We start from the raw sequence: 23183 nt of genomic DNA on the forward strand, positions 1-23183 counted from the left end.
GAAATGTGAACTTGGTCAGTATTTCCATTAAAATACCAGGGCTAATGTGTATATACTTTTCTTAGTAATGATTTTATAGACAAGCACTGCTTGGCAATCCTAGAAGGGGGAAAAAGAAACTGCCAATGGACTACTAGGGTAAGGATGAAATTGGAGGTGTTCTGGCATTGTGGCTTTTATGAACTCTCCAGTCCTGTGTGGTGAAATGTTATTCAAGTGGGATCTTGAATGCTATGACTGTGATTGCCATCACATCAAAATATTCTCAGGGTTTCTGGTGATGACAGCTATATACACAAAATATGTAGGAGGAAGCTCTGGTTATTGGGGTGCAAAGCCCTCCCTATTTAACACATGTCTGCCGATCAGCTTCAAAGCACAGGTCCTGGCTCCTAGCTCTTCCCACGTTAAGCAGGTTTTCGAGATAGCTAGCACCAGAGGTCTGGCTGGACCTGGAGAACTAGCCGGTGCCCGCATGTGGCTTCTGAGCCCTGGTGACCTGCGTCTGCAACAGCTGGGACTCCCGCCCGTCCTGCCAAAAGTCCCCGGTCTCTGTCAGGACTTCCGGAGAATCTAAGCGTCAAACTTGCCGTTCTACTTAGGGATTTGCCCGGTGGCCTGCCGGTTCGGAAGAGCTAGAGGAGAGCCTCGGAAGCCGCATTCTTGGCTCTCAGCTGCCCGCTCAAAGTTCAGCGCGGCGGGGCTTCCGAGAGCCGCCAGTGTTCCAAGAAAAGCTGCCCGGGGCTGAAAGGCGCCCTTCGGACGCCGGAACCTTTGGTTCCCGGCCGTGGGCCGCGCCGGCAGCGGCAGGGGCCTTCCGGGGAGAGGAGCGGGCGCGCGGCGATGGCGGCGGCGCCGGCCCTGAAGCACTGGCGCACTACGCTGGAGCGGGTGGAGAAATTCGTGTCGCCGCTCTACTTTACGGACTGTAACCTCCGCGGCAGGTGGGGGCCCCCTCGCCCAAGGCGCCGGCCCGCCGCGTCCGCGCGCCCCAGCCTTCCCTTCCGGGGGGAAACCCAAGCCGCGGCGACCCGGGCCGAGGGACGAAGTGCCCGCCGCGGACAGGGCACAGGGCAGGGGCCTGGGAGGAGGGGTGGGGAGAGGCTGTGCTGGGGGGCAGCCTTCTCGGCGGTGGATCGAGGGAACGCGCATCCCCATTGCCGACTGGCCCGCGGGCGGAACGGGGGCGGCCTCGAGCGCGCGCCTACCGGCTCCTCCCGCCCAGGCTCTTCGGGGACAGCTGCCCGGTGGCCGCGCTCTCCAGCTTCCAGACGCCCGAGAGGCTTCCCTACCAGGAGGCGGTGCAGCAGGAGTTCCGCCCCGCGCAGATCGGCGACAGCTTCGGCCCCACGTGGGTAACGCCCGGAGGGAAGGCGGGGCCCGCGGGCAGCCCTCTCCCTCGCTCACTGGCTCGAAGGGCCACACCTCCACGGTCGCCCACGGTCCTAGACAGCCACTCGGGACAGAGCAGCACCCTCTGCTGGAAGCAGCTCCCTGGTCCCTCAGTTTTCATGGAAGAGTTTTCATCCCCCCGCCCCTGCCTTCTCCCAGCACCTAGACACCCCTCAGGAAGACACTCTAGGACGGATCACAGACCCCTGACTTGTCTGCCTTTTCCCCTCACCTTGCTGCACACCTTGTTGCTCCTTTCTTGTGGAACCAAGATGAATACCTTGTGATGGTGTGGATGCTTGGAGAAAGTCTCAAGTCTCCACTGACCCTTAATCCAAGGAAGTCTGGCAAAAGGAAAAGGGCTTCGACCCCTAGGCCCATCCCATTGGCTGTCTTGCAGGTGGTGGACCTGCTGGTTTCGGGTAGAGCTGACCATCCCGGAGGCATGGGTGGGTCAGGAAGTTCACCTTCGCTGGGAAAGTGATGGAGAAGGCCTGGTGTGGCGAGATGGAGAACCGGTCCAGGTGAGTAGCCCTAGAGATAGGTTTGGCCCCCTTTCAACCCAGGTCTGTGAAGAAGGCACAGCTTAGTGGCCCTGCCTGCAGGGTATCAGAATTTCAGGACTGGGGAAGTTGCCAGTTGGGCCCTCGTGTGATAGGTCCCTCTCATATTGGAAAGTTGAATGGATGGCTTATGGGTCTTAACATAATCATAGTGCTAAACCAACCCTGCCACTGACTGGCCACTTTCCCATTCTGTCCTGAAAATAGTTGCTAACCGAGTACAATAATAATAGATACAGCACATCCATTTATTAACCCTCTACTAGGTGCCAGGTGCCAGACTAGTGGCTTTGCAGACTTTTTAGTTGGTTTTTGTTGTTGTTGTTTTGTTTTTTAGAGGGGGGAGGGGTAGAGGGAGAGAGAGAATCTTAAGCAGGCTCCACACCCAGCACAGAGCCCAACGCAGGGCTCGATCTCACGACCCTGAGATCATGACCTGAGCTGAAATCAAGAGTCGGACGCTTAACTGACTGAACCACCCAGGCGCCCCTATTTTTAGTTTTTAATAAACCAGTCTTTATTATATATAGCATATACTTATGGGGGGAAACTTTCAAACAGTTCTGGATGGTATAAAGTAAAAATTCAAGTCCTCTTCCCCTGAAGTAATGGATCTCTCCCTATCACAGCATCCCCAGTTCCCCAGATATAACAACAATTAAGTGTCTTGTTTATGAATCCACCCATATCAGGTTTAATCTTTATAATCATATGTGGTGGGTCTTTATGCCCATTTACAGATAAAGAAACTAAAATATACAGAGGTCAGTTCATTTGCTCAGCTTCCATTCCAGTTAGACTAACTTCCCTCTCAGGGTAGGACTGTTGTTCTTTTGGTATGGAAAGATGGTAAACCCCTCCCTCCCCCTCTCTCCTGTTATTGGCTCAGCAGATGTCTCCTGAGTGCCCTCTCTGGGCCAGGCCCTATGGTAAGCACTTGGGATATAGCAAGGAATGAGGCAACCCTGCATCTGACTTCATAGAGTTCCCCTTCAGATACTTACTCAGTGGTACAGGGGCCACCAGAAGCCAAACCCATGCTTCATGGTACCTGCCGAGACCCTTCCCATAAGATCAGGGGCTTTTGTGAAAGCTGGCAAACAGGTGCCATTTGGGATCATGGCACTCGGGCTGCCGTGGGGGTTGGGCACGGGCTACCAGAGGTCCCTGATTTGCCAATCTTGGCCTTGAGTAGGAGAGAGGAGCCAGGCTGGGGACTAGGCGGAGAGACCTGGCCTCTCTCGGCTTATATATTTCACCTCAACTGTCCAAAAGCCTCAGGCCCTATCTCTTTCATTCCACTCCCCACCAGGGTTTGACCACAGAGGGGGAGAAAACCAGCTACATCCTGACTGACAGGCTGGAGGAAGGAGACTCCCGGAGGTGAGGGAGTCCCCGTGCCCTGGTTGACCATGCTGGGGGGCAGGGGCCCCAGTGGGTAAGGAGGAGCTGAGGCCCAGAGTGACCCAAAACGCCCACCTCCAACACAGGCATCCTCAAATCTCACAGTTTGTTTTTAAAGAGTAGGGTTGTTTTGTTTTTTTTCCCTGACTAGAAAGATACTGTCTGCCTTCTTGTGGTAAATACAAGAAAGCACAAAGAAGTAAATGACTCCCATTATCCCACCACCTAGAGGTGAGCATTAACATTTCAGCACTCACCGTAGTTCTTACCAGTTAAGGTTGTATTTCTTTGATAATTTGCATCCTGATTTTTTCGTCCCATATTATAACATGGGCATTTTATGACACCATTCAGAACTCAGACATAGTATTACTGTATTTCTAATATTTATTGAACACTGTAGCTGGTGCTTCCAGATACTAGCGCTGTGGTAGTGAGTAATGTAGTCCTTGACAGCAAGGGGGACTCACAGAACTTATATAATTACAAAACCGATGAGGACTCTGAAAGCAGACACCAGGAGCTCAGTATGGGTGGCTGTCCCTGACTTAGGAGAGGGCTGGCAGGAGGGTCAGGGAAGGCTTCTCCCAGGAAGTTCCGTTTGCTCTCCGAAGACTGAGTAGAACAACACAGGCTACTGTGTGGCTCCAGAGAATGGCCCGCCCCGTGCTGGCTGCTGGATCTTTGCTCTCTTGAAACACTGGACCTGGGGGATCCAAACATGTTTTTTGTATGTGAAGAGGGTTCTGAGACCAAGGCAGTGCTTCGTAAAGACAGTTGTGGAAATGGAAATAAAAGGCTGGGCAGCAGCATAATTCACACAGTTCCCAACTTGGCTACTTATTGCCCCTGCCCGAGGCAGAACGCTCATCAGCAGAACAGGACCCTCTTGCACAGACCCCTGACATACTGTGGGATCTTCTGGGGTGTGGACCCTGCAGGCGAACTGGGACGGGTCAGTGGATGCCTCCTTGGTCCTCCCTCCCCAAGCCCCCCCTGCCAATCTCTTGGCCTGAGCCTGCCTCCCCACATTTGTAGCCTGACCGTCTATGTGGAAGTAGCCTGCAATGGGCTCCTGGGGGCCGGGAAGGGAACCATGATCGCAGCCCCTGACCCAGAGAAGATGTTCCAAGTGAGCCGGGCTGAGCTGGCTGTGTTCTGCCGGGATGTCCACAGACTCCTGGTGGATCTGGAGCTGCTGCTGGGCATAGCCAAGGTAATCGACACCCCTTCCCCACCTGCTCGCTCTAGAGCCCTTCCCAGCGCCTGCCCCACCCCCACCCCCACCCCCCGTCCCCAGGGGAGGGGTTGTATCTTGGGTTGGAGAGTTGGGAGTCTGGGAATCCAGAAGAGGGAGAGTATTTCTGCCTGCTTGAGTATTGAAAGGATTTCCCTTTGTAAAGGGGAGAAGGAAGACAGTACTAAGCAGGGGGAACCAGAAGGAGCAAAGAGTTGGAGGTAGGGAAGAGCTCTGCTGAGGACCATTGAGATGTCAGCTGGGGCCGAGTTCTGGAGACTCCCCTTGCTCCAGATGGAGATTAAGGGGCAGAACCCTGCTGCAGGGCCTTGGGGAAGACAACCAGCGCAGCTTCCAGGCCTTGTACACAGCCAACCAGATGGTGAACGTGTGTGACCCTGCCCAGCCCGAGACCTTCCTGGTGGCCCAGGCCCTGGCCTCCAGGTTCTTTGGCCAACGTGGAGGAGAAAGTCAGCATACCGTCCATGCCATGGGGCACTGCCACATTGATACAGGTAGGGCGGTGGCTGGCCGGGTTGGCTGAGCAAGCAGGAGTGCCCTTGAAGCCCTGGCTATGGCCCTGGAAGCACTGCGTCGTCCCCAGCAAGCTCTTGCCCCTCCGGGACCTCAGTTTTCCCCATTTATAAAATGGGCTTCACTAGGTGTGGCTTCATTTATTCTTTCAACAAAATCTGAGGCCCCACGTGGCCCTTGCTAGATACTGGGAGGTAGGACTATAGAGACTGATGGCTGTAAAATAGGTAGACAGGGTTGGGGCCATGATGGAGACACTTAACCCTAATGGGTCAGGAGGACTCAGAGAGGCTTCATGGAGGAGGTGACCTTTGAACCGAGTGAGAATGAGTAAGAGTTTGACAGGGGTGTCCCAGTCCTCAGAGAGGAGTAATGTAGAAGTAATGGAGATGGGGCTCATGTGCAGGGGCAGGTTTCCTGGGCATGGGGGTGGGAGGGTCATGAGTTCAGCTTTGAACTTGATGAGTTTGCAGCATCTGTGAGGCTTATGGGAAATCTGCATTTTTTTTTTTTAAGATTTCTTATTTTATTATTTGAGAGAGATAGAGCACGAGCGGCAGAAGGGGCAGAGGGAGAGGGAGAAGCAGACTCCCCGCTGAGCAGGGAGCCCCACAAGGGCTCGATCCCGGGACCCTGGGATCCTGACCCAAGTTAAAGGCAGGCACTTAACCGACTGAGCCACCCAGGCGCCTCGGGAAATCTGCATTTTTAACAAGCTCCCCAAGGTACTGATTCTGATGCAGCTAACATCTCTGAACCACAGAACAAGGCTTTCTGTGCTGTGCCATGGTTTGCAGTGGAGTGTGGGAGTTCTGGGCTGGTGAGGAAGGAACCGGGGCCTAGCGGCCAGGAGGGGCTGTAGGGCCTCACACAGGACGGCGGGCCCAGGCAGATCCGTCTCGAGATGCCATGCCCCCTCTTCTGCAGTATCCACCCATGTGTTAGCTCCTGCCACCTTTTATAGGATCCTTTCAGGGGTGGGGGGGCCTCAGTCTCAGAGTGAGGCTATTCCAGGGCATGGGGCCTCCATTTCCCGACTTGTAAAACTGACAGCCTCCTTTCCCCAGCCCCTACTCCCACCTTGCAAGAGTGTCTTGAAGTGAAAGCTCAGGAGGGATGCCAAAGGGCCTTGCAGGGAAAGGGGCCTGGGATGGAGGGAGGACAGCCCTTTGGAGGCCCAGGCTAGGTGGGCAGGGTGCTGGGGGGGCAGGGGTGAGGCTGGAGATCTGTGGGGAGCTGGGGACCTTGCTGTTCTCCCTCCACCTCCGACCCCCTCCCGTCCAGCCTGGCTTTGGCCCTTCAAGGAGACTGTGCGAAAATGTGCCCGGAGCTGGGCGTCAGCCGTGCAGCTCATGGAGCAGAACCCGGACTTCATCTTTGCCTGCTCCCAGGTCAGAGGGACAGCCATTGTGGGGCAGTCCGAGGCTGAGGTCCTGGGGGCTTCTCACGCCTGAGGAGGAGGGCTCTTCCCCACCCTCAGCCGCCCACTGGCCCCAGATGCTCAGGCCTGGGTGCGGTCCTTGTCACTCCTGCCCCAGCATGGGCCCCATCTGCCCCACAGGCACAGCAGCTCGAGTGGGTAAAGAGCCACTACCCTGGCCTATATGCCCGGCTCCAGGAGTTCGCCTGCCGAGGGCAGTTTGTGCCTGTGGGGGGCACCTGGGTGGAGATGGTAAGTGCCATCTGCAACCCCTCAGCCTCAGGCCACGCTGTTCTGGCCACCCCTCCTTGGCTTTGCCGGTAGGTGACTTTCTGCAGGCCCTTCATCCCCCTTCTGTGGAGGGGGGCCTGGAATGCCAAGGCCCGGGACCCCCAGGGGGAGGAGGGGCTCAAGCACGGTGGCAGGGTGCCCGACCCCTGCCCTGGGAAACCTCCCCTCCAGCAGGTAGAGCCCTGGGCCCGAAGCGAAGAGATGGACAGCCCTGGGCACTGGCTGCGAGCCTCTGTCAGGGCCCTGGCTCCTCCTGCGTGGGCTGGGGGTGGCCCGAGCTCCTGCCTGGTCCCCGTCAGTGCTGATGCCGCCTGCCTCCGTCTTCACACACTGGCAGGATGGGAACCTTCCCAGCGGAGAGGCCATGGTGAGGCAGTTCCTGCAGGGCCAGAGCTTCTTCCTGCAGGAGTTTGGGAAAATGTGCTCCGAGGTAGGCTGCAAGCTGCTGCGGGCAGGTGGGCTGGAGCTTGACCTTGAGCCGGGAGAGGCTGAGAGGCTGGGGCTGCTTCACCAAGAGCCCCAGCTCCTGCGTCCCAGAGCCCCTTTTCCCCCGCAGTTCTGGCTCCCAGACACGTTTGGCTACTCAGCACAGCTCCCCCAGATCATGCGCAGCTGCGGCATCAGGCACTTCCTGACCCAAAAACTGAGCTGGAACTTGGTGAACTCCTTCCCGGTGAGCAGACCTCAGGGGGCCAGGGTCCCCACCTGGCCCATTCATCTCCCACCCAGCTTACTAAGGGGTCCTGGACCGACCACCCAACCCCCACCCGGAGAGGCTGTGCCCCCCTCCCCCACCAGGGTTACACAACAGGCCTCAGCCCTGACTGGTCCCTCTCCTGTCTCCCTACCCATAGCACCATACTTTTTTCTGGGAGGGGCTGGATGGCTCCCGTGTGCTGGCCCACTTCCCACCTGGCGACTCATATGGGATGCAGGGCAGTGTGGAGGAGGTGAGGGGGCACCCGGTGGCTGAGGTGGGGGTGGAGCACGCTGTAGAGGGCTCGGTGTCCTGTCCTAGGCTGACCCGGGTTGCCCTGCCCCGCCTGTCCAGGTGCTGAAGACCGTGGTCAAAAACCGGGATAAGGGGCGGAGCAACCACAGTGCCTTCCTCTTCGGCTTTGGGGACGGGGGCGGGGGCCCCACCCAGACCATGGTGGACCGCCTGAAGCGGCTGCACAATACGGACGGGCTACCCAGGTCCGCCCTGGCCCTCCAGCAGCCCTCGGACCTCACTGTGCCCTGGCCTGCAGCCCTGCTCTCCGCTCAAACATTCGGTCCAGCTCCCCCGCCGGACCTTGCCCCACTCCAGTCCCGCACCATTGGCTCTTCCCAGCTTCCACCCTGGGGGCGGGGTGGGGGGGAAAGCTGCCTGTGGGAAGGGGCTTAAATCTACTGGAGACAGAACTCTCCCAGTGTGTCCGGAACTGGCTTTGCGTGGACAGGGAGCATTCTGGAGGGGGGCGGGGTGCTCCTTTCTGTCGGGGCTGGATCTCTCGTCCACTCTGGCATGGAGGAAGGGTGGGCCACACGGTACCCCCAAGGCTGGGCGACCCAGGCTGTGGTCTCCCTCAGGGTGCAGCTGTCTTCTCCGGGGCGACTCTTCTCCGCACTGGAGAGCGGCTCAGGGCAGCTGTGCACGTGGGTTGGGGAGCTCTTCCTGGAGCTACACAATGGCACCTACACCACGCATGCCCAGGTCAGGAGCTGCTCCCTGAGCCCAGCAGGGAGCGTGTGCCCTGGCTCTGCGGGGGCCAGAGTTCAGTCCAGACCTGGGGGGGAGAGGCTTGTGTTCCGGGGCGGCACCAAGAGGAGAGAAGTACCAGAGCCGGGCGGCCTGGGGGCCTGGAGGAGGCAGGGCTGAGTGTCCCTGAAGAAGGCGGGCCACGGGCTGGGGGGGGGGGGCAGGTCAGCCACCAGAGGCCTTATCTGGGAGGCCCTGGGGAGCCTCAGGGGTTCTGAGCATGGGAGGGCCTTGGAAGGTGGCCTGGGACTGATCCCACCAACCCCCCAACCCTGCTCAGATCAAGAAGGGGAACCGGGAGTGTGAGCGGATCCTGCACGACGTGGAGCTGCTCAGCAGCCTGGCCGTGGCCCGCAGCGCCCAGTTCCTGTACCCGGCAGCCCAGCTGCAGCACCTCTGGAGGTCAGCCGGCTTCTGCCCGCACCCCCCGACCCCGAACCCACCCCGAGCTCACCGCGGACAGCTTCCCCATCCTCACCCTTGGCTTCCGCAGGCTCCTGCTCCTGAACCAGTTCCATGACGTGGTGACCGGAAGCTGCATCCAGCTGGTGGCAGAGGAGGCCATGTGCCACTACGAAGGTGAGGTTGATGACCTGCGTGCCGCTGTCGCCGACGTCTGGGGCGTAGCCCAGAGTGTGTCCTGTGGGATACTCGGGGCCCATCCCAAACCCGCCGCCCACCCATGAGCAGCCGGTCTCCCCACAGATATCCGTTCGCACGGCAACACGCTGCTCAGTGCCGCAGCTGCAGCCCTGTGCGCCGGGGAGCCGGGGCCCGAGGGCCTCCTCATCGTCAACACACTGCCTTGGAAGCGCACTGAAGTGTTGGCCCTGCCCAGGCCTGGTGGGGCCCATAGCCTAGGTAGGAGTTGGGGGGAAAGGCTGCTGCTGCAGTAGGAGGGACCGAGCCAGACCCGGGGTGGGGACACTGCCTCGGGGCTCACTGCCCTGGGATGCCCCAGGCTGGAGGGGAGGAGGGGGAGGATCCACCCACCCCTCAAGCAAGGCTCTTGGAGGGTCAGGGAGGCTGCACTGATGCCCAGGCTTCATCCCCAGCCCTGGTGACAGTGCCCAGCATGGGCTATGCTCCTGCTGCTGCCCCCACCTCACTGCAGCCCCTGCAGACCCAGCAACCTGTGTTCGTGGTGCAGGAGGTGAGTGTGGGCACGTGCTGCTGGGCGGGGCCCCTCCTGGGCCATCCCTGCCAACGTGGGGATTCTGAGCTCCCCAACTGGAGCAAGTGGTGAGGTGGGGCTGGGCTGGGGGTGCTGTTGGTGGTGGGAAGTCCCCACAGACTCAGCTTCAAGGACCCCTCCCGCCAAGACCGACGGTTCTGTGACTCTGGACAATGGCATCATCCGGGTGAGGCTGGACCCAACCGGCTGCCTGACGTCCCTGGTGCTGGTTGCCTCTGGCAGGTGCCAACTCCTCATTGCCCTCTTCCAGTACCTGGCAGGTGGATCCCAGACCCCCTTCCCTCTGTCCCCTGGCCCCAGTACTGCCCATGGCAGCCCACCTGTGGCTCTGGACCCACACAGGGCAGGGCAGGCTGGGCTAGGAAGGAGTCCCCTTGTCCCCTGGGCCTACTCTCCCTGCCCCCACCCCAACTCAGGGTCATAAAGTTCTAAAGCACCAATCTCTGCATCCTTCCAGGGAGGCCATTGCTGAGGGCACCGTGGGGAACCAGTTTGTGCTGTTCGATGATGTCCCTCTGTACTGGGACGCATGGGACGTCATGGACTACCATTTGGAGACACGGTTCGGTGTGGGCAGGACCGGGGTGGTGGTGGGCCCCCTCCATCAGCTTGCCCTGGCTCAGCTCCGCCACCCCATCCCACAGGAAGCCAGTGCTGGGCCAGGCAGGGACCTTGGCAGTGGGCACTGAGGGTGGCCTGCGGGGCAGCGCCTGGTTCCTGCTGCAGATCAGCCCCAACAGTCGGCTCAGCCAGGAGGTCGTGCTGGACGTTGGCTGCCCCTATGTCCGCTTCCACACCGAGGTAGCAGAAAGCAGGGTGGTGGGCATCTATCCCCGGGTGTGGCTGGGGAGGAGGGAGTGGCCCAGGCCTGTGTGTGTCTGTTCTTCCACCTCAGGTGCACTGGCATGAGGCCCACAAGTTCCTGAAGGTGGAGTTCCCCGCCCGCGTGCGGAGCCCCCAGGCCACCTATGAGGTCCAGTTCGGGCATCTGCAGCGGCCCACACACCACAACACCTCTTGGGACTGGGCTCGATTTGAGGTCTGACATGGGGTGGGGTGGGGTTTGGATCCTGCCCTGCTGGGAAGAGACTGGTGTGGGCTGGGGTCAGGAGGAGGACGCTGATCAATATTTGCTGGCTCCTGTGTGCTAGGCCTTGTGCTAAATGCTGTGTTTGGTTTTTGACACTCATGCCCATTTGGTGGGGGTGAATTCTATTATCCCCATTTCACAGATGAGGAACTGAGGCCTAGATGGGTTGGATGGTGTGCCCAGCGCCTCCTGTGGTGAGAGCTGGAGCTCCATGTGCGGTCCCAGAGCTGGCCCTCACTGTGGCGACAGGAGCGCGGGAGCCCAGGGAGGGGGCGGGGCCACCAAGCGGCTCTGGGATCTGCCCCCCAGGTGTGGGCCCACCGCTGGATGGACCTGTCAGAGCACGGCTTTGGGCTGGCTCTGCTCAACGACTGCAAGTACGGCGCGTCGGTCCGAGGCAACGTCCTCAGCCTCTCGCTGTGAGTAGAGGGCCCGCCAGGCCCCGGGGGAGGGGGGGGGCTGGCATGGGGGCGCGGGTCCTCCGGGGCCGGAGCCTCCGCAGTTCCAGCCCGGCCCATCCCCACCCTCCCCACCCCAGCTTGCGGGCACCGAAGGCCCCCGACGCCACTGCCGACATGGGACGCCACGAGTTCACCTACGCGCTGATGCCGCACAAGGGTGGGTGCTGCGGCCCGGGCCGCCTCTCTGCCCTGCTCTGAGCCTCAGTTTCTCCCAGCGGCCTGTGGGCAAAACGCCAGCACGCCCACGGCCCCACCCCCCCCATTTCCAGGCTCCTTCCAGGACGCTGGCGTTATCCGCGCTGCCTACAGCCTCAACTTCCCCCTGTTGGCACTGCCTGCCCCGGGCCCGGCGCCCGCCGCCTCCTGGAGCGCCTTCTCCGTGTCCTCGCCCGCGGTCGTGCTGGAGACTGTCAAGCAGGCAAGGGGCGGGGCGGCAGGGGGCGGGGGCGGGGCGGCAGGGGCGGGGCCCCATCTGGGCCCGCCCCAGCCCCGCACACACCCCGCCTCCCTCCGCAGGCGGAGACCAGCCGGCAGGGCCGCACGCTGGTCCTCAGGCTGTACGAGGCCCACGGCAGCCACGTCGACTGCTGGCTGCACACGTCGCTGCCGGTTCAGGAGGCCGTCCTGTGAGTGGGGGCGCGGGGTAGGGGTGGGCGTCCTGCCCTCGCGGGGCCCTCATGACCCCCCCTCCTGTTCTCCAGCTGTGACCTCCTGGAGCAGCGCGACCCTGCCGGCCACCTGCCCCTTCGGGACTCCCGCCTGAAGCTCACTTTTTCTCCCTTCCAAGTGCGGTCCTTGTTGCTGCTGCTGCAGCCCCCTCCAAACTGAGCCCCTGACGGTGGGGTTTTACGTGTGGAAGGCTTCGGGGGCTCCTCACTTCTGCCTCCCCAGCCTGAAACAAGGATCAGTCACCTCTTGAACAATAAACCCTTGACTCAGGAACCCTGCTAGCAGTAGTCCCTGCTCACTCCCCTCGGGGCCTGTCCTCAGGGAGGAAGGCTTTTCCCCAGGCGTTTGGGGGCAGGGGCAAGATCCGAACTTACCGGTGTGTGCAGGGTCTGGGTTGCAGCATCTCCCCCCCCCCCGCGCCCCCCCCACCCCGAGATGTGGGATATCAGTGACCACAAGCTGGCAAAGAGACCAGGGAGGGGAGGAAGCCAAGAGGGTGGATTCCGGCTGGCTGCCCACTAGGAGAGGAGCACTGGCCGGCGGCAGTGCTGGGAATTCTGGACTGGAGGAGCTGTGGGCCGCCCCCACCCCCCCACCCCCCCTCCCCCGCTGCCCGGGCCGGGGTCTCTACACCACCTCTGAGAGGCTGTACTTGCAGAGGCAGGCCATCCTCTGAGAGCCAGGGCCTGGAGGACTGGGATGGGGCTCAGTCAGCCTTGCCCAGGTGGCTCTCCAGTCTCCAAGGTCAGGCAGCAGGTTCTCCCAGGTTGGCCTTCCCAGACCTTCTGCAGCCAGCCCAAGAAGTGCCAAGAAATTCAAGTGTATTAGTTTATTAAAAATGACAGCATTTTTCATGTGGGCTTAGAAAATGGGGAAGGTGGGGTACAATTAAAAACATCAGAGGTGTGCAGGGAACAGCCACAGGGCCAGGGGCACCTGGCCCCCAGCAGCTCCAGCCTGCTTCCGGTGAGCCGCCCAGGCCCCGAAGGGCTCAGCAGAGGACGCGGGTGGACGCGAGCAAGGACGCCCTCCAGCTAGGAGGCTGCCGTCCCCTCATTCTCCAAGGATGGGGTGTCAGCTTTGATCCTTCGGGGTCTGCGGTGGCCCGGGAGGAGGGCAGGTGAGGCGGCAGCTCAGACCCCAGGCTGAGGGCTGCCCCAGCGGCCTGCCCCCGCCCCCCTCCCCCCGCCTCCGTCCACAGTCCTCCCGCCTGCGCTGCCATCCCTTCCCCCTGCAGAGCCTTCTCTCCCCAGAGCAGCATGCTGAGCAAGGCGCACCTGAGCTTCTCAGGAACTCGGGGGGCCTCTGGGTCCTGCTGGAGGCTGGTGCCCTCAGGCTGCTCTACTCTACTTTGCTCAGGAGGGCCTCTGTGTGCCCCACGTGTCCTGGGAGGGGCCGTGCTTGGAAGGAGAGGGTCCTGAGGAGATACAGGTCCCCAAGGGGCTCCGTGAGCAGTTCAGAGGTTGGTGAGGACCCACCGTTGCCCCCCATTGTCAAGGGAGGGCACCTGGGAGGTGCAGCTGGCGGGGCAGGGGAGAATGCAGGGAGGAGCCATACCTCCATTCTGTGCTCAGGCCCCTGCTGTGCTCCCTTGGATTTCTTCTTGCGGGACTTGCCTCCTGCAGGACACGGACACTGGGGCGGGAGGGTCCTATGCCCTCAGCCCCCTTTCTGCAGACTCCTGCTCTGGGGTGACTCCCAGGGGTGGAGTGGGGACTGGGATGGAGAAGGGTGATGTAACTCTTGCAAGCAACTAGTCCTTCCTGCTCTCCCAGCTTATTACATTAAGAGTAGCTTACCTTTGGGTGCCAGGGGTCCAGGATCCCCCTAAAATAGAATGAGGAGAATTCAGGAATCAACCTGGCTGGGGCAGGGGGAGTTTTCCTTGGAGAGGCAGAGCTCACAGCTATCCTTCCAAATCAGTGGAGCTACTCCCCTAAGAAGCCCCTCTGACCGCCCCGTCCTCCACAGGTGGGAGCCCACATCAACAAGGCCACCCTGCCGTGGGCTACTCTACTGGCTGGGACCCTGGGGCTGAAGAGAGGAGGGGTAAAGCATGGGGGACAGTGTGACCCCTGGGGGCAACAGCAGGCCCTGGACATCTGCTCCTGGGAGACCCCAGCTCCTGTCCTGCTGTGACCCCAGGTCTGTCCACCCCACTAGCTTCCTCGGGATCTCCATTTGCCTATGTGAGATTAGGGCCCAAACCTGGAACCAGATGGTCCGGCCACGCCGGTCCCGCAGGGAGCTCATGCCGGGCATGCCGTAGCACTGAAGCCATGCTCGAAAGGCGGCAAAGTCGTCCTCCCCACTCTCCGGCCCGTAACCTTTGCCCCCTGTGGGACAGAGGAACCAGGCCGAAGTCAGGGCGGACTCAGGCTGGGAGGAGGGGGAGCCTGGTCGGCCTGGCCCAGACCTCAGCTACTAGCTGACGGACTGAGTCAGGGGGCCGAGGCTCTCCATCCTCCAGCTGTGTGCCTTCAGGCTGGTGGCTTCCCCACTCTGGGCCATGGCTTTCCCATCCTGGTATGGGGTGAATAATCCTTGTCCGGCCTGCCTTCTGGGCTGCTCAGAGGACATAGATACCTAACAAGTGAGGAGGCTTGTTGCTTGTAGCAACAACTAGATCTACAGACATCCATACCCCAGGTAGGGCAGGAAGTGCCCTGGGGTTACACAGTTTACTGAAGCAGAGGTAGAGCCATCTTTGGCTCCCAGGCCTCACCCAGCTGGACCACTTCCTTGGGCACGGAGTGACACAGTTCCAGCAGGTCTGGGTTCTGCAGCTTAGCCCTGATCTTCTGGCTCAGAGTCAGCTCCGGGCTCTGGAGAAGGGGCAGAGGCAGGAACTGGCTGTCAGCATGAGGCAGGGCCACTCAGAAGGCAGCTGAGCAACGGGGAGCAGAACCCCAGGAGCTTGGCAGGACTCAGAGACAATCCATCTGCCCCCGACCCCTGACACTGCAGAGAAAGGGAAATGGGCCCAAAGCTGGAGACCTAACCCAGCCTACACACTTGTCGGCCTGCTCTGCTGAGTCTGTCCGCTTTCCTCCCCGCACCCTCACCGGCCTGCGCTGCTGCAGCGCCTCCAGAACCTCGCGGGCCTTCTCGAAGGGGGGTATCCTCAGCCTGCAGTGGGGTGGAGAGAGGGAGCCATGCTAAGCAGTGGAGAATGTGGGTGCGCCCAGCCCTCCCTAGTCCTCATGGCCGTCCCGCTGACCGGTACAGGATCTCTGCCCGAAGATAGTTGCCGATGCCATTGAAGAACCTCTGGTCCAAGAGGGCCTCGCAGATGGGCTGGTCAAAGACCTTGTCCGCTAGGTTTCGTAACACGTTCTCCCTGGAGGAACACAGCCAGCCCGGGCACATGAGACCCCATCTCTGCCCCCATCCCTGAGGCCTTGCCACAGGATAGAGAGGGGCTAAGGGTACCTGGGTGCAAGGGGAAGGAACGTGGGAGTCCCAGTTCCCGCTTTCCCAGCCTCAGTGCTATTTTGGCAGCGGGAACCTCCATTTTCCTTTTTTTTTTTTTCCTTTTTTAAAGATTTTGTTTATTCATTTGAGAGAGAGGCAGAGGAGAGGCAAAGAAGCAGACTCCCTGCTGAGCTGGCGCCCTCCATTTTCCTATTTATTGGAAATAATTTCCTATTTATTGGAAACACCAGTATGAGATTTGAATTCATTATGAAAAGTGAAAAATACCAATCAAAAGCAATGTGTTTGGGGCGCCTGCGTGGCTCAGTTGGTTAAGCGTCTTCCTTCGGCTCGGGTCATGATCCTGGGGTCCTGGGATCCAGCCCTGCGTGGTCGGGCTCCCTGCTTCTCCCTCTCCCACTGCGCCTCCCACTGCTTGTGCTCACTCTCAAATAAATAGTCTTTTTTTTAATAAAGATTTTATTTATTTGACAGAGAGAGACACAGCGAGAGAGGGGACACAAGCAGGGGGAGTGGGAGAGGGAGAAGCAGGCTTCCCGCCGAGCAGGGAGCCCGATGCGGGGCTCGATCCCAGGACCCCGGGATCACGACCTGAGCCGAAGGCAGACGCTGAACCGACTGAGCCACCCAGGCGCCCCATCAAATAAAGTCTTAAAAAAAGAATGCGGGGCACCTGGGTGGCTCAGTCGTTAAGCGTCTGCCTTCGGCTCAGGTCATGGTCCCAGGGTCCTGGGATCGAGCCCCACATCGGGCTCCCTGCTCGGCGGGAAGCCTGCATCTCCCTCTCCCACTCCCCCTGCTTGTGTCGCCTCTCTTGCTGTGTCTCTGTCAAATAAATCAAATCTTAAAAAAGAAAAAGGAACGTGTTCAAGGAAACACATGAGTCTGTAGATGTTGTGTGTCTATCACCAAAGAGCCTCAGGTTCAAGGGTCTTGGGTAGAGAACAAGGTGACCCCAGGAGCTCAGGTGCGCATGCAGACTGGAGCTCCCTGTCTTCAAGGAAGCTGGTGCTGGCTCTGTGTAGCAGGTGTGTGGTGACAAGTCCTGGCTAGCGAGTGTCCCAGCAGCCCCCACCCCACCTCCAGGGGTCCCCGATCCCTCCTCACCCCCACAAAGAGGAAATGCACCTCGTTTCTTTGTGGGAAAGGTTCCTGGCGAGACTGACTCAGTAACGGGCACGAGGAGCATATGAAGTAGGGGCCAGAAGACAGAGTTTGGGGTAAAGGGAAGTGTGGAGCATTAGCCTAGGTGGTCAGAGCACTAAGGGGAGCAGACCCCTGCAAGCTCCCCAGCTGTGAGACCAAGAAAACAGCCGAAATTCGCAGGTGAGAGAAACCTGAGAGCCAGGTGGCAGAGAGTGAACTTGTGCCATGACTTCCCAGGAAAGTTGGATGGGAGGACTCCAGGACGGTGACAGACACTTCCCTGGGGTGCACTCAGGGTCGAGCCTGGGAAGGCCAGGAGTCAAGTGCTCAAGACGCCCTGACCCACCCGGGACAACCAAGTCTCAGGCCCAACGGAAAGCACGCCAGCCCCAAGGAAGGGAGGACTGGCTAAGTCCACTGCAGGCCTTGAGTCTGTGATTCTGTCCCTTACAGTGCTTTTCCTCTAGGGCTTTGCAAAGGCTGGCTCCTTTTCATCGGGCAGGCCTTGGCTCAAATGTCACCTAGAGTGGTCTTTTCCTAATCCTCCCCCCACCCCACCCCCGCCCAACCCGGCCAAGAGTCATTCTCCACTTCTTGGATTTTTCTTCAGGCATGTGTCTATTTAAATTCATCCACTTTGTTCCTTGTTCCCCCTGACTTATCTGAACTGCAGCTCTGTGGGAGAGGGACCACATCCATCTTGCTCACTGCGGTACCCCCGACACCTGGCGGAGGGCTTGGCACGAAATAGAAACCCATTCATGTTTCACCTTTAGAAGAAGGGAAGTGGCCGGCAGCGTGCCATCCTCTGTGACACGCATCACATCCCAGGTGGGGTGGCGACCCCTCTGGCAGAGACCATGGGACAGTCACAGACCAGTGGGCAGGCAGAATGTGGGAGACCGCAAGCCCGATTCAGAAACCGTGTCATGAGGCAGTCCCCCGGCCACCGCTTTGAAGCAGTTCCTTCCTGCTCAGCCACCTTTCTTACCAGGCTGTTAAAGCCCCTTCACCTTTCTTCTTAGCCTCCGAGAAGCAGAGTGGGATGCTGAGCCCCAGCTCTGACACGAACTGGCCATGTGTCCTCAGGGCAGGCTGCCCATCCTCCTCTTGCCCCCCCCAACATCAGTTGCGGGGTTCCACATCCATTAGCTCAGAGAGCTGTCCCCGGGAAAGGACACTGTCCTGGTCGACACACAAAGGGACTGAGGACCAGAGGGGACTAGATTTGCCCCTCACTGGCCAGCGAGGCACTCACAGAGCCAGGCCCGGAGCCCAAGACTCTGTTCCTCACGCCTGGTGCTGGGCCTACCTGAACTGCTCATACTCCAGCAAGACACAAGGCCCGCGGCCGGGCTGCCACTCGCCCCCGAGGTCCCAGTGGCCGAAGCGGCGGATGTCCACGAAGCAGAGGGCGAGTGGGGGGCCGGGGGGAGCTGTGTAAAAGCGCAGGTGGGCGTGGGCCGGCAGCGCATCCCGGGGCGCCAGCTGGAAGGAGCCAGACATGCCGAATCGGAAGACCAGGGCCAGTGGCCCCCGTGGGGGCTCGGCCCCAGGCAGGGGGCTCAGGGTCAGGCGCAGCTCCTTGCCACGGGCCGAGGATGAGATGCAGTAGGCACTGCTCTCAAAGGGCACCTCAGGGTTGCGGCTGACGGGTGACTTCTCCACACACCCGCCAAACACCAACCCCCTGCACGCCTCGTTCACGAAGCGGCTGGCCAGATGCAGCTCGGGGCCCTCAGGCATTCTGTGCGCGGGTGGCCGGGCCCTGTGGGGGGAGGATGACAGCGGGTGGGGCCAAGGGGCACCTTGTGAGGTAGAAATTATCCCCCCATTTTATAAAGGAGAACCCTGAGGGCCACAGGGGGCCACTACCAGCTGGGATCGGCGGACAAGTCAACTGGCCCGGTCACAGGTCCTGGTCCCCACCTGAAAGTGCTGAGAAAGCCCACGGCACTATGGAGCTCAGGCTGGGGAAGCGAGACTCTGCCTTATTTAACACCTTCCATGGGGCTTTCATGAGCCCCCACTGCTTTTAGAATCAAGTCCAGATCCTTCCTGGGCCCACACAGTCCTCTCATTCCTCCCACACTCCCCCTCACTCACTGGCTCCAAGCACCGTCCTCCCAGCCCCACGTCTTTGCCCCTGCTGTCCCTTCAGTCTGGGACACTTGAGAGAGGCCCTCCCCGACCACCCTCTGGAGGCAGCATCCCCCCGCCCACGAGTTTTCTTTTCATGGCACCCCCAGAATCGGAAATGATCTTGTTTGTTGTCTGCCTCTACCTCCACTCCCACCCCAGAGTACAAGCTCTGCTTGCTCACGACTCCGCTTCTTGGGACCCGGCCTGCACCTGCTCCACAACAACTGAGGGAGGGAACCCGATCCCGCCGGGGGGACGAGAACTGGGCGAACGCTGCTAGGGACTCCGCCCGCGGCGGGGACCGGCCTGCCACGACGCACTGCTCGGGACCAGAGCGAGGACGAGGAGGAGGGAAGGCAGGTGCGCTGGAACCAGGTGCCCACGGCTCGGAGGGAGGAGGACAGGGGTCACAGGAAGGGCTCCGGAGCTCCGGGTCAAGGTCCGGGGGCGCACAGGAAACGCCCACATCAGCGTCGGGGCCGAGGGAAGCGAACTCCGTCCCGCCCGCCGCCCCCCACGCCTGGCTGCGGGAGGGGAGTTTCCACCCTCCTTTTTCCGCGACCTGCCCAGATCAAGGCCAGGTTTTGTGTGGGGCAGAGAGGGGCATTTAGCCAGGGAGGGCAGACTGCCTTACCCCTGTCCCCCTCCTCAGCGCCGTCCGGGCTCTGGCACCCGAAAGGCTTCGTTTTTCGGGAAAAGGTGAACGTCCAGATTCCTAACTTCCGCAGGGCGGGCACCCTAGTGCTCACCTCCCCTTCACCACCCCGCCCCGCTGCCCGTCCTCGGCTAACCCCAGCTCCCCAAGGTCCCCGAACCCCATCCCCTCCTCAGCTCTGCAGCACCGCCGCCCCCGGGTAACCTGCTCCCCGCGCGGCTCCCCGCCAGCCTGCAGCCACTGAGGGGTTAACGCAGGGGAGGGGGGGAGGGGAGTCGGGCCGCGCCCAAGAGCACGCTGGGAGCTGAGGTCGCCGCTCCGGCGCCTGCTGGGAAGTGTAGTTTCTCGGGCAGGTGGCAGAGGCTGGCCGGGATGGGCTGGGGGCCCCGAGTGTGGGAAAGGCTTTGGGGCTGTCACCTGGCCGGGAGGTGGCGGAGGAACCTGGCTTCCCGCTGCTCCGCGCCGGCGGGATCGGGTCAGGTCTGAGGTCCCGAATTGCAGCTGTCTCCGTGGCTGGGGGCAAGTCACCCGGCTAGTCCCGACAGGGTCGGCCCTCCCAGCAGGAAACAGCAAGCAACAAGGTCCCGAGGCCGAGGCGCCTGCAGCTGTGCGTAGGGCGCGCAGGTGCTTGATAAACGCAGGCCCTGGGGACCCGATGGTGGCCCCTAAGAATCCAGGCACAGTCAGACGTAACACATAAACAGAAGCACCATCACCACCTGCCGGGTGGCAAGTGCAGCCAAGCAACAAAAAACGGGCGGAGAAGCAGAACCCACTTCAGATGGTCAGGTCTGGTCTAAAGAGGCCTCTGTAAGGAGCTTGCATTCCATCTTAAGTGTGGTCGGCACAGGTGCCTGGTCCATAGCCGGGATCTGCCCCTTCATATAACTTCTGCTTCCTCCTCATTTGGGCGGAAGGATTCTGAAATAAACTATGCGAACTGCGACATTGCATCCCTAATACTTCAACATGCATCTCTAAAAAGCAATATCCTACAAAGCTGCATTTATCATACCTAATAAAATCAATACCATCTAATACCTAGTCCACATTCAAATTTCCCTAATTGTCCCCAAAATGTCTTTTATAGCTGATCTGTTCAAAGCAGAGTCCAATCAAGGGTTATAGGTCTCTTTAATCATTTTTTATTTAGATGGAACCACCCTCTCCATCTCCCACTCACCCCACCCTTTTTTTTTTTTTCTTGGTTTTCATGATACTGACCTTTCTGGAGTCCAAGCCAGTTGTTTTTTGAGCTGCCCCATCACATTCTGGATTTGTCTGAATGTTTCCTTAGATACATCTCTCTCTTTCCTGGGTGCTCTGTACTCCAAGTTGCATCACATTAGGAGACACCCAACATCTGGTTGTCCAACATCAGTGAGGCTGAAATTGATCATGGGTGAGGTTGTGGCAGCCAGTCTCTGCTTTGTAAAGATACGTTTCACACCTTGTGACCACTAAGTAATCGATGGGGTGATTTCTTTGTAGGTTGGTCTCTTTTTGTTTTGTTTAAATTAAGGTATAATTTATATACAGTAATATACACCATTTGTAGAGTCTGAGTTGTTTTTTTTTTTTTTTTAGAGTGTGAGTTTTGACAAATATATACACTCACATTGACTATGGCCACAATCAAAGAATACATTCCCCCCCACCCCTGTAATTTGCCTACGCCCCGGGTAGTCAACACATCCCCCCTCCCCCGCTGGCAAGCACTGATCTGCTTCCTGTCCCTATCCTTTTGGTCTTCTCCATAATATCTCATGAATGGAACCTTCAGTATGTAGCCTTCTGAGTCTGGCTTCTTAGCATAATGCATTGAGATCCATCCATGTTGTTATGCGTATTAGAGGTTTTCTTTTGATTGCTGAGTAGTATTCCACTGTGTAGCGAGCCACCGTGTTTATCCAGTTACCAGCTGGGGGGCGCTGGACTGTTTGTGTGAGGGGATTCTTTAGCAAATATCATTTCACATCATGTAAACTTTTCACCTAATGGCTCTATCATCCTCGATGATCCTTGCCTCAATCAAGTATTTAACTGGGAATTACAAAGTGGTGGTTTTCTCTCATTCCATGTACCTTAGCTGGAATTCTTCTGTAAAGAAGAGCTTTACCTCTTTGACTAAGGCCATTTAGTTGTCCTGAAATGTTAAAAAGATAGGATAAATTCTGAATTCCTTCCCTCTAATGATCAATTTTCAGACTAAGAATTTGGTGCAGTAAGTTCCAATGGTGACAAATTAGGGGTCATTTGGGGTTTTTTTGGGGGGAGGGACTTTGTCTTTTATAGACTCTTTTCTATTACCAATTCATGGATTTTTTTTTTTTTACATTCAACACCAGGAAACCCATTGCCGCCCCTCTCTGACCCCCCACGGACTGAAGGAGTACCTATCAGGCACTGGGACTACACACACACAGGAACACAATTCCCATCCTTAAGAGATTCAGAAGGGTAAAAGAGGCAAATGAGTAAACACAAAATGACAATGCCATATTACAACCTGTGGGAGTCTGTGACAGCACAGAAGAGGGAATGCAACCTGGGAAATCAAGCTAATGTGAAACGTTTGAAGACACTTAGAATTTTCTGTGATCTTTTGTCTGCCACTTTATTTTTGTTTATTCCACTTCTCTTTTGTTTTCTTCTTGCCCTCCTGTGGGCTACCTGAATTTTTAGAACTCCAGTTTGACTTACCAGTTTTGGTTTTGAGTGTAGTACATTGCACAGCCTTTGAGGTAGTTGTTCTAGATACTCTACACACGTACTCGTCACAGTCCGCTGGTGTTGACATTCTAAGTGTAGAAACCTTGCCCCCTCTACTCTTTCCTGTTTATAATAACCTGTTTATAATAACCTTACATATTTCCTCTACATACTTTAAGAACCACATCCAACAATGTTTTATGTTTTGCTCCAACTGTTGAACATAATTTAAAATGCTCAAGGAAAGTCTAACTGTATCCAAAACTTCACTCCTTCCATTGTTCTTCCTCCCTGATGTTCCAAGATTCCTTATCATTTCCTTTCTGTTCAGAGGTCCTCCTTTCACCTTTTTTAGGTTAGGTCAGCTGGTGACAAACTATTAGTTATCCTTCATCTGAGAATATCTTGAGTTCCCCCTTTACTCTTGAGGTAATTTTCGCTGAATACAGAATTCTCAGTTGACGTTTTTCTTTCAGACCTGAAAAATGTGCTTCTTCCTTTGGGCCTCCATGGTTTCTGACAAGAAATCCACTCATTTGCTTTCCCCCCATAAGGTAAAGTGTCATTTCACTCTTGCTACTTTCAAGATTTTTTTTTCTTTAGTTTTCAGAAGTTTGTTGTATGATGCACCTTGGCATGGATTTCTTTGGGTTTAACCCAAATGGGATTCATTCAGCTTCTTGACTCTGCAGGCTTAGGTCTTTGGCCATACGGGGGAAATTTGTAGCCATGATTTCTTTGCATGTTTTTTCTGTTCCACCCTCTTTCTCCTCACCTTCTGGGACTCTGATGACATGAATATTAGATCTTATGTTACAGTCCTGCAGGCTCCGAGGCTCTGTTTGTTTTCTGTGTGTTTATTTTCCAAACTATTTTCTGTTGATCAGATTGGGTAATTTCTATGATTATCTTCAAATTTATGGATTCTTTCTTCTGTTGTTCAGTCCAGTTCATTTTTACTTTATTACAGATTTCAGTTCTAAAACTTCTATCTCGGGGCACCTGGGTGGCTCAGTCATTAAGCGTCTGCCTTTGGCTCAGGTCATGATCCCGGGGTCCTGGGATTGAGCCCCACATCGGGCTCCCTGCTCCGCGG

General features: G+C 58.1%; 2 protein-coding genes and 1 long non-coding RNA gene across 11 annotated transcripts; 2 read left to right on the forward strand and 1 right to left on the reverse strand.

Moving 5' to 3' along the window:
* The first annotated feature begins 784 nt into the window (after positions 1-784).
* Positions 785-12270, forward strand: MAN2C1 (mannosidase alpha class 2C member 1). Of its 4 annotated transcripts, none has more exons than XM_036081062.2 (26): positions 785-944; positions 1226-1351; positions 1793-1916; positions 3268-3338; positions 4398-4575; positions 4922-5111; positions 6415-6521; positions 6692-6802; positions 7179-7271; positions 7398-7514; positions 7696-7791; positions 7893-8038; positions 8414-8537; positions 8863-8984; positions 9076-9161; positions 9288-9443; positions 9625-9735; positions 9867-9999; positions 10235-10339; positions 10422-10578; positions 10673-10816; positions 11177-11286; positions 11406-11485; positions 11598-11746; positions 11845-11954; positions 12030-12270. In XM_036081062.2, exons 1-26 carry the CDS (start codon positions 844-846, stop codon positions 12154-12156), a joined length of 3174 nt encoding a protein of 1057 aa, XP_035936955.1. In that variant the 5' UTR covers positions 785-843; the 3' UTR covers positions 12157-12270. The 4 variants fall into 4 exon arrangements, with proteins under 4 accessions (XP_035936955.1, XP_035936952.1, XP_077935195.1 ...); XM_036081059.2 differs by having other exon boundaries at positions 9638-9735; positions 9905-9999; XM_078079067.1 differs by lacking the exons at positions 785-944; positions 1226-1351; positions 3268-3338 and having other exon boundaries at positions 1800-1916; positions 9638-9735; positions 9905-9999.
* Positions 12271-12811: 541 nt separating this feature from the next.
* NEIL1 (nei like DNA glycosylase 1) lies at positions 12812-19598 on the reverse strand. Of its 6 annotated transcripts, none has more exons than XM_078079071.1 (10): positions 19580-19598; positions 17891-18346; positions 15218-15337; positions 15063-15126; positions 14723-14822; positions 14206-14333; positions 13797-13824; positions 13555-13616; positions 13275-13414; positions 12812-13092 (listed from the first exon to the last, which is right to left on the reverse strand). In XM_078079071.1, the coding sequence occupies exons 2-10, from the start codon at positions 18322-18324 to the stop codon at positions 13032-13034; spliced, it is 1137 nt and encodes a 378-aa protein (XP_077935197.1). In that variant the 5' UTR covers positions 18325-18346; positions 19580-19598; the 3' UTR covers positions 12812-13031. The 6 variants fall into 6 exon arrangements, 5 of the variants coding, with proteins under 5 accessions (XP_077935197.1, XP_035936961.1, XP_035936962.1 ...); XM_036081068.2 differs by lacking the exon at positions 19580-19598 and adding an exon at positions 19355-19522; XM_036081069.2 differs by lacking the exon at positions 19580-19598 and adding an exon at positions 18931-19347.
* LOC144382867 (uncharacterized) lies at positions 18987-23183 on the forward strand. Its single transcript, XR_013450393.1, has 3 exons — positions 18987-19080; positions 22564-22641; positions 23058-23183. It is a non-coding gene; the product is annotated as an uncharacterized LOC144382867 (long non-coding RNA).

The sequence above is a fragment of the Halichoerus grypus genome, chromosome 8, assembly GCF_964656455.1.
Source record: "Halichoerus grypus chromosome 8, mHalGry1.hap1.1, whole genome shotgun sequence".
Classification (NCBI taxonomy): Eukaryota; Metazoa; Chordata; class Mammalia; order Carnivora; family Phocidae; genus Halichoerus; species Halichoerus grypus.

Excerpts from the sequence above, each read along its gene's own strand:
- NEIL1 (XM_078079071.1), bottom strand. The coding sequence starts at position 18,324 with ATGCCTGAGGGCCCCGAGCTGCATCTGGCCAGCCGCTTCGTGAACGAG. Across the intron at positions 15,338-17,890 it reads CTGGAGTATGAGCAGTTCAG|GGAGAACGTGTTACGAAACC; the intron begins GTAGGCCCAGCA and ends GTGTTCCTCCAG. Across the intron at positions 15,127-15,217 it reads CGGGCAGAGATCCTGTACCG|GCTGAGGATACCCCCCTTCG; the intron begins GTCAGCGGGACG and ends ACCCCACTGCAG.
- MAN2C1 (XM_036081062.2), top strand. The coding sequence starts at position 844 with ATGGCGGCGGCGCCGGCCCTGAAGCACTGGCGCACTACGCTGGAGCGG. Across the intron at positions 3,339-4,397 it reads GAGGAAGGAGACTCCCGGAG|CCTGACCGTCTATGTGGAAG; the intron begins GTGAGGGAGTCC and ends CCACATTTGTAG. Across the intron at positions 11,486-11,597 it reads CGCGCTGATGCCGCACAAGG|GCTCCTTCCAGGACGCTGGC; the intron begins GTGGGTGCTGCG and ends CCCCATTTCCAG.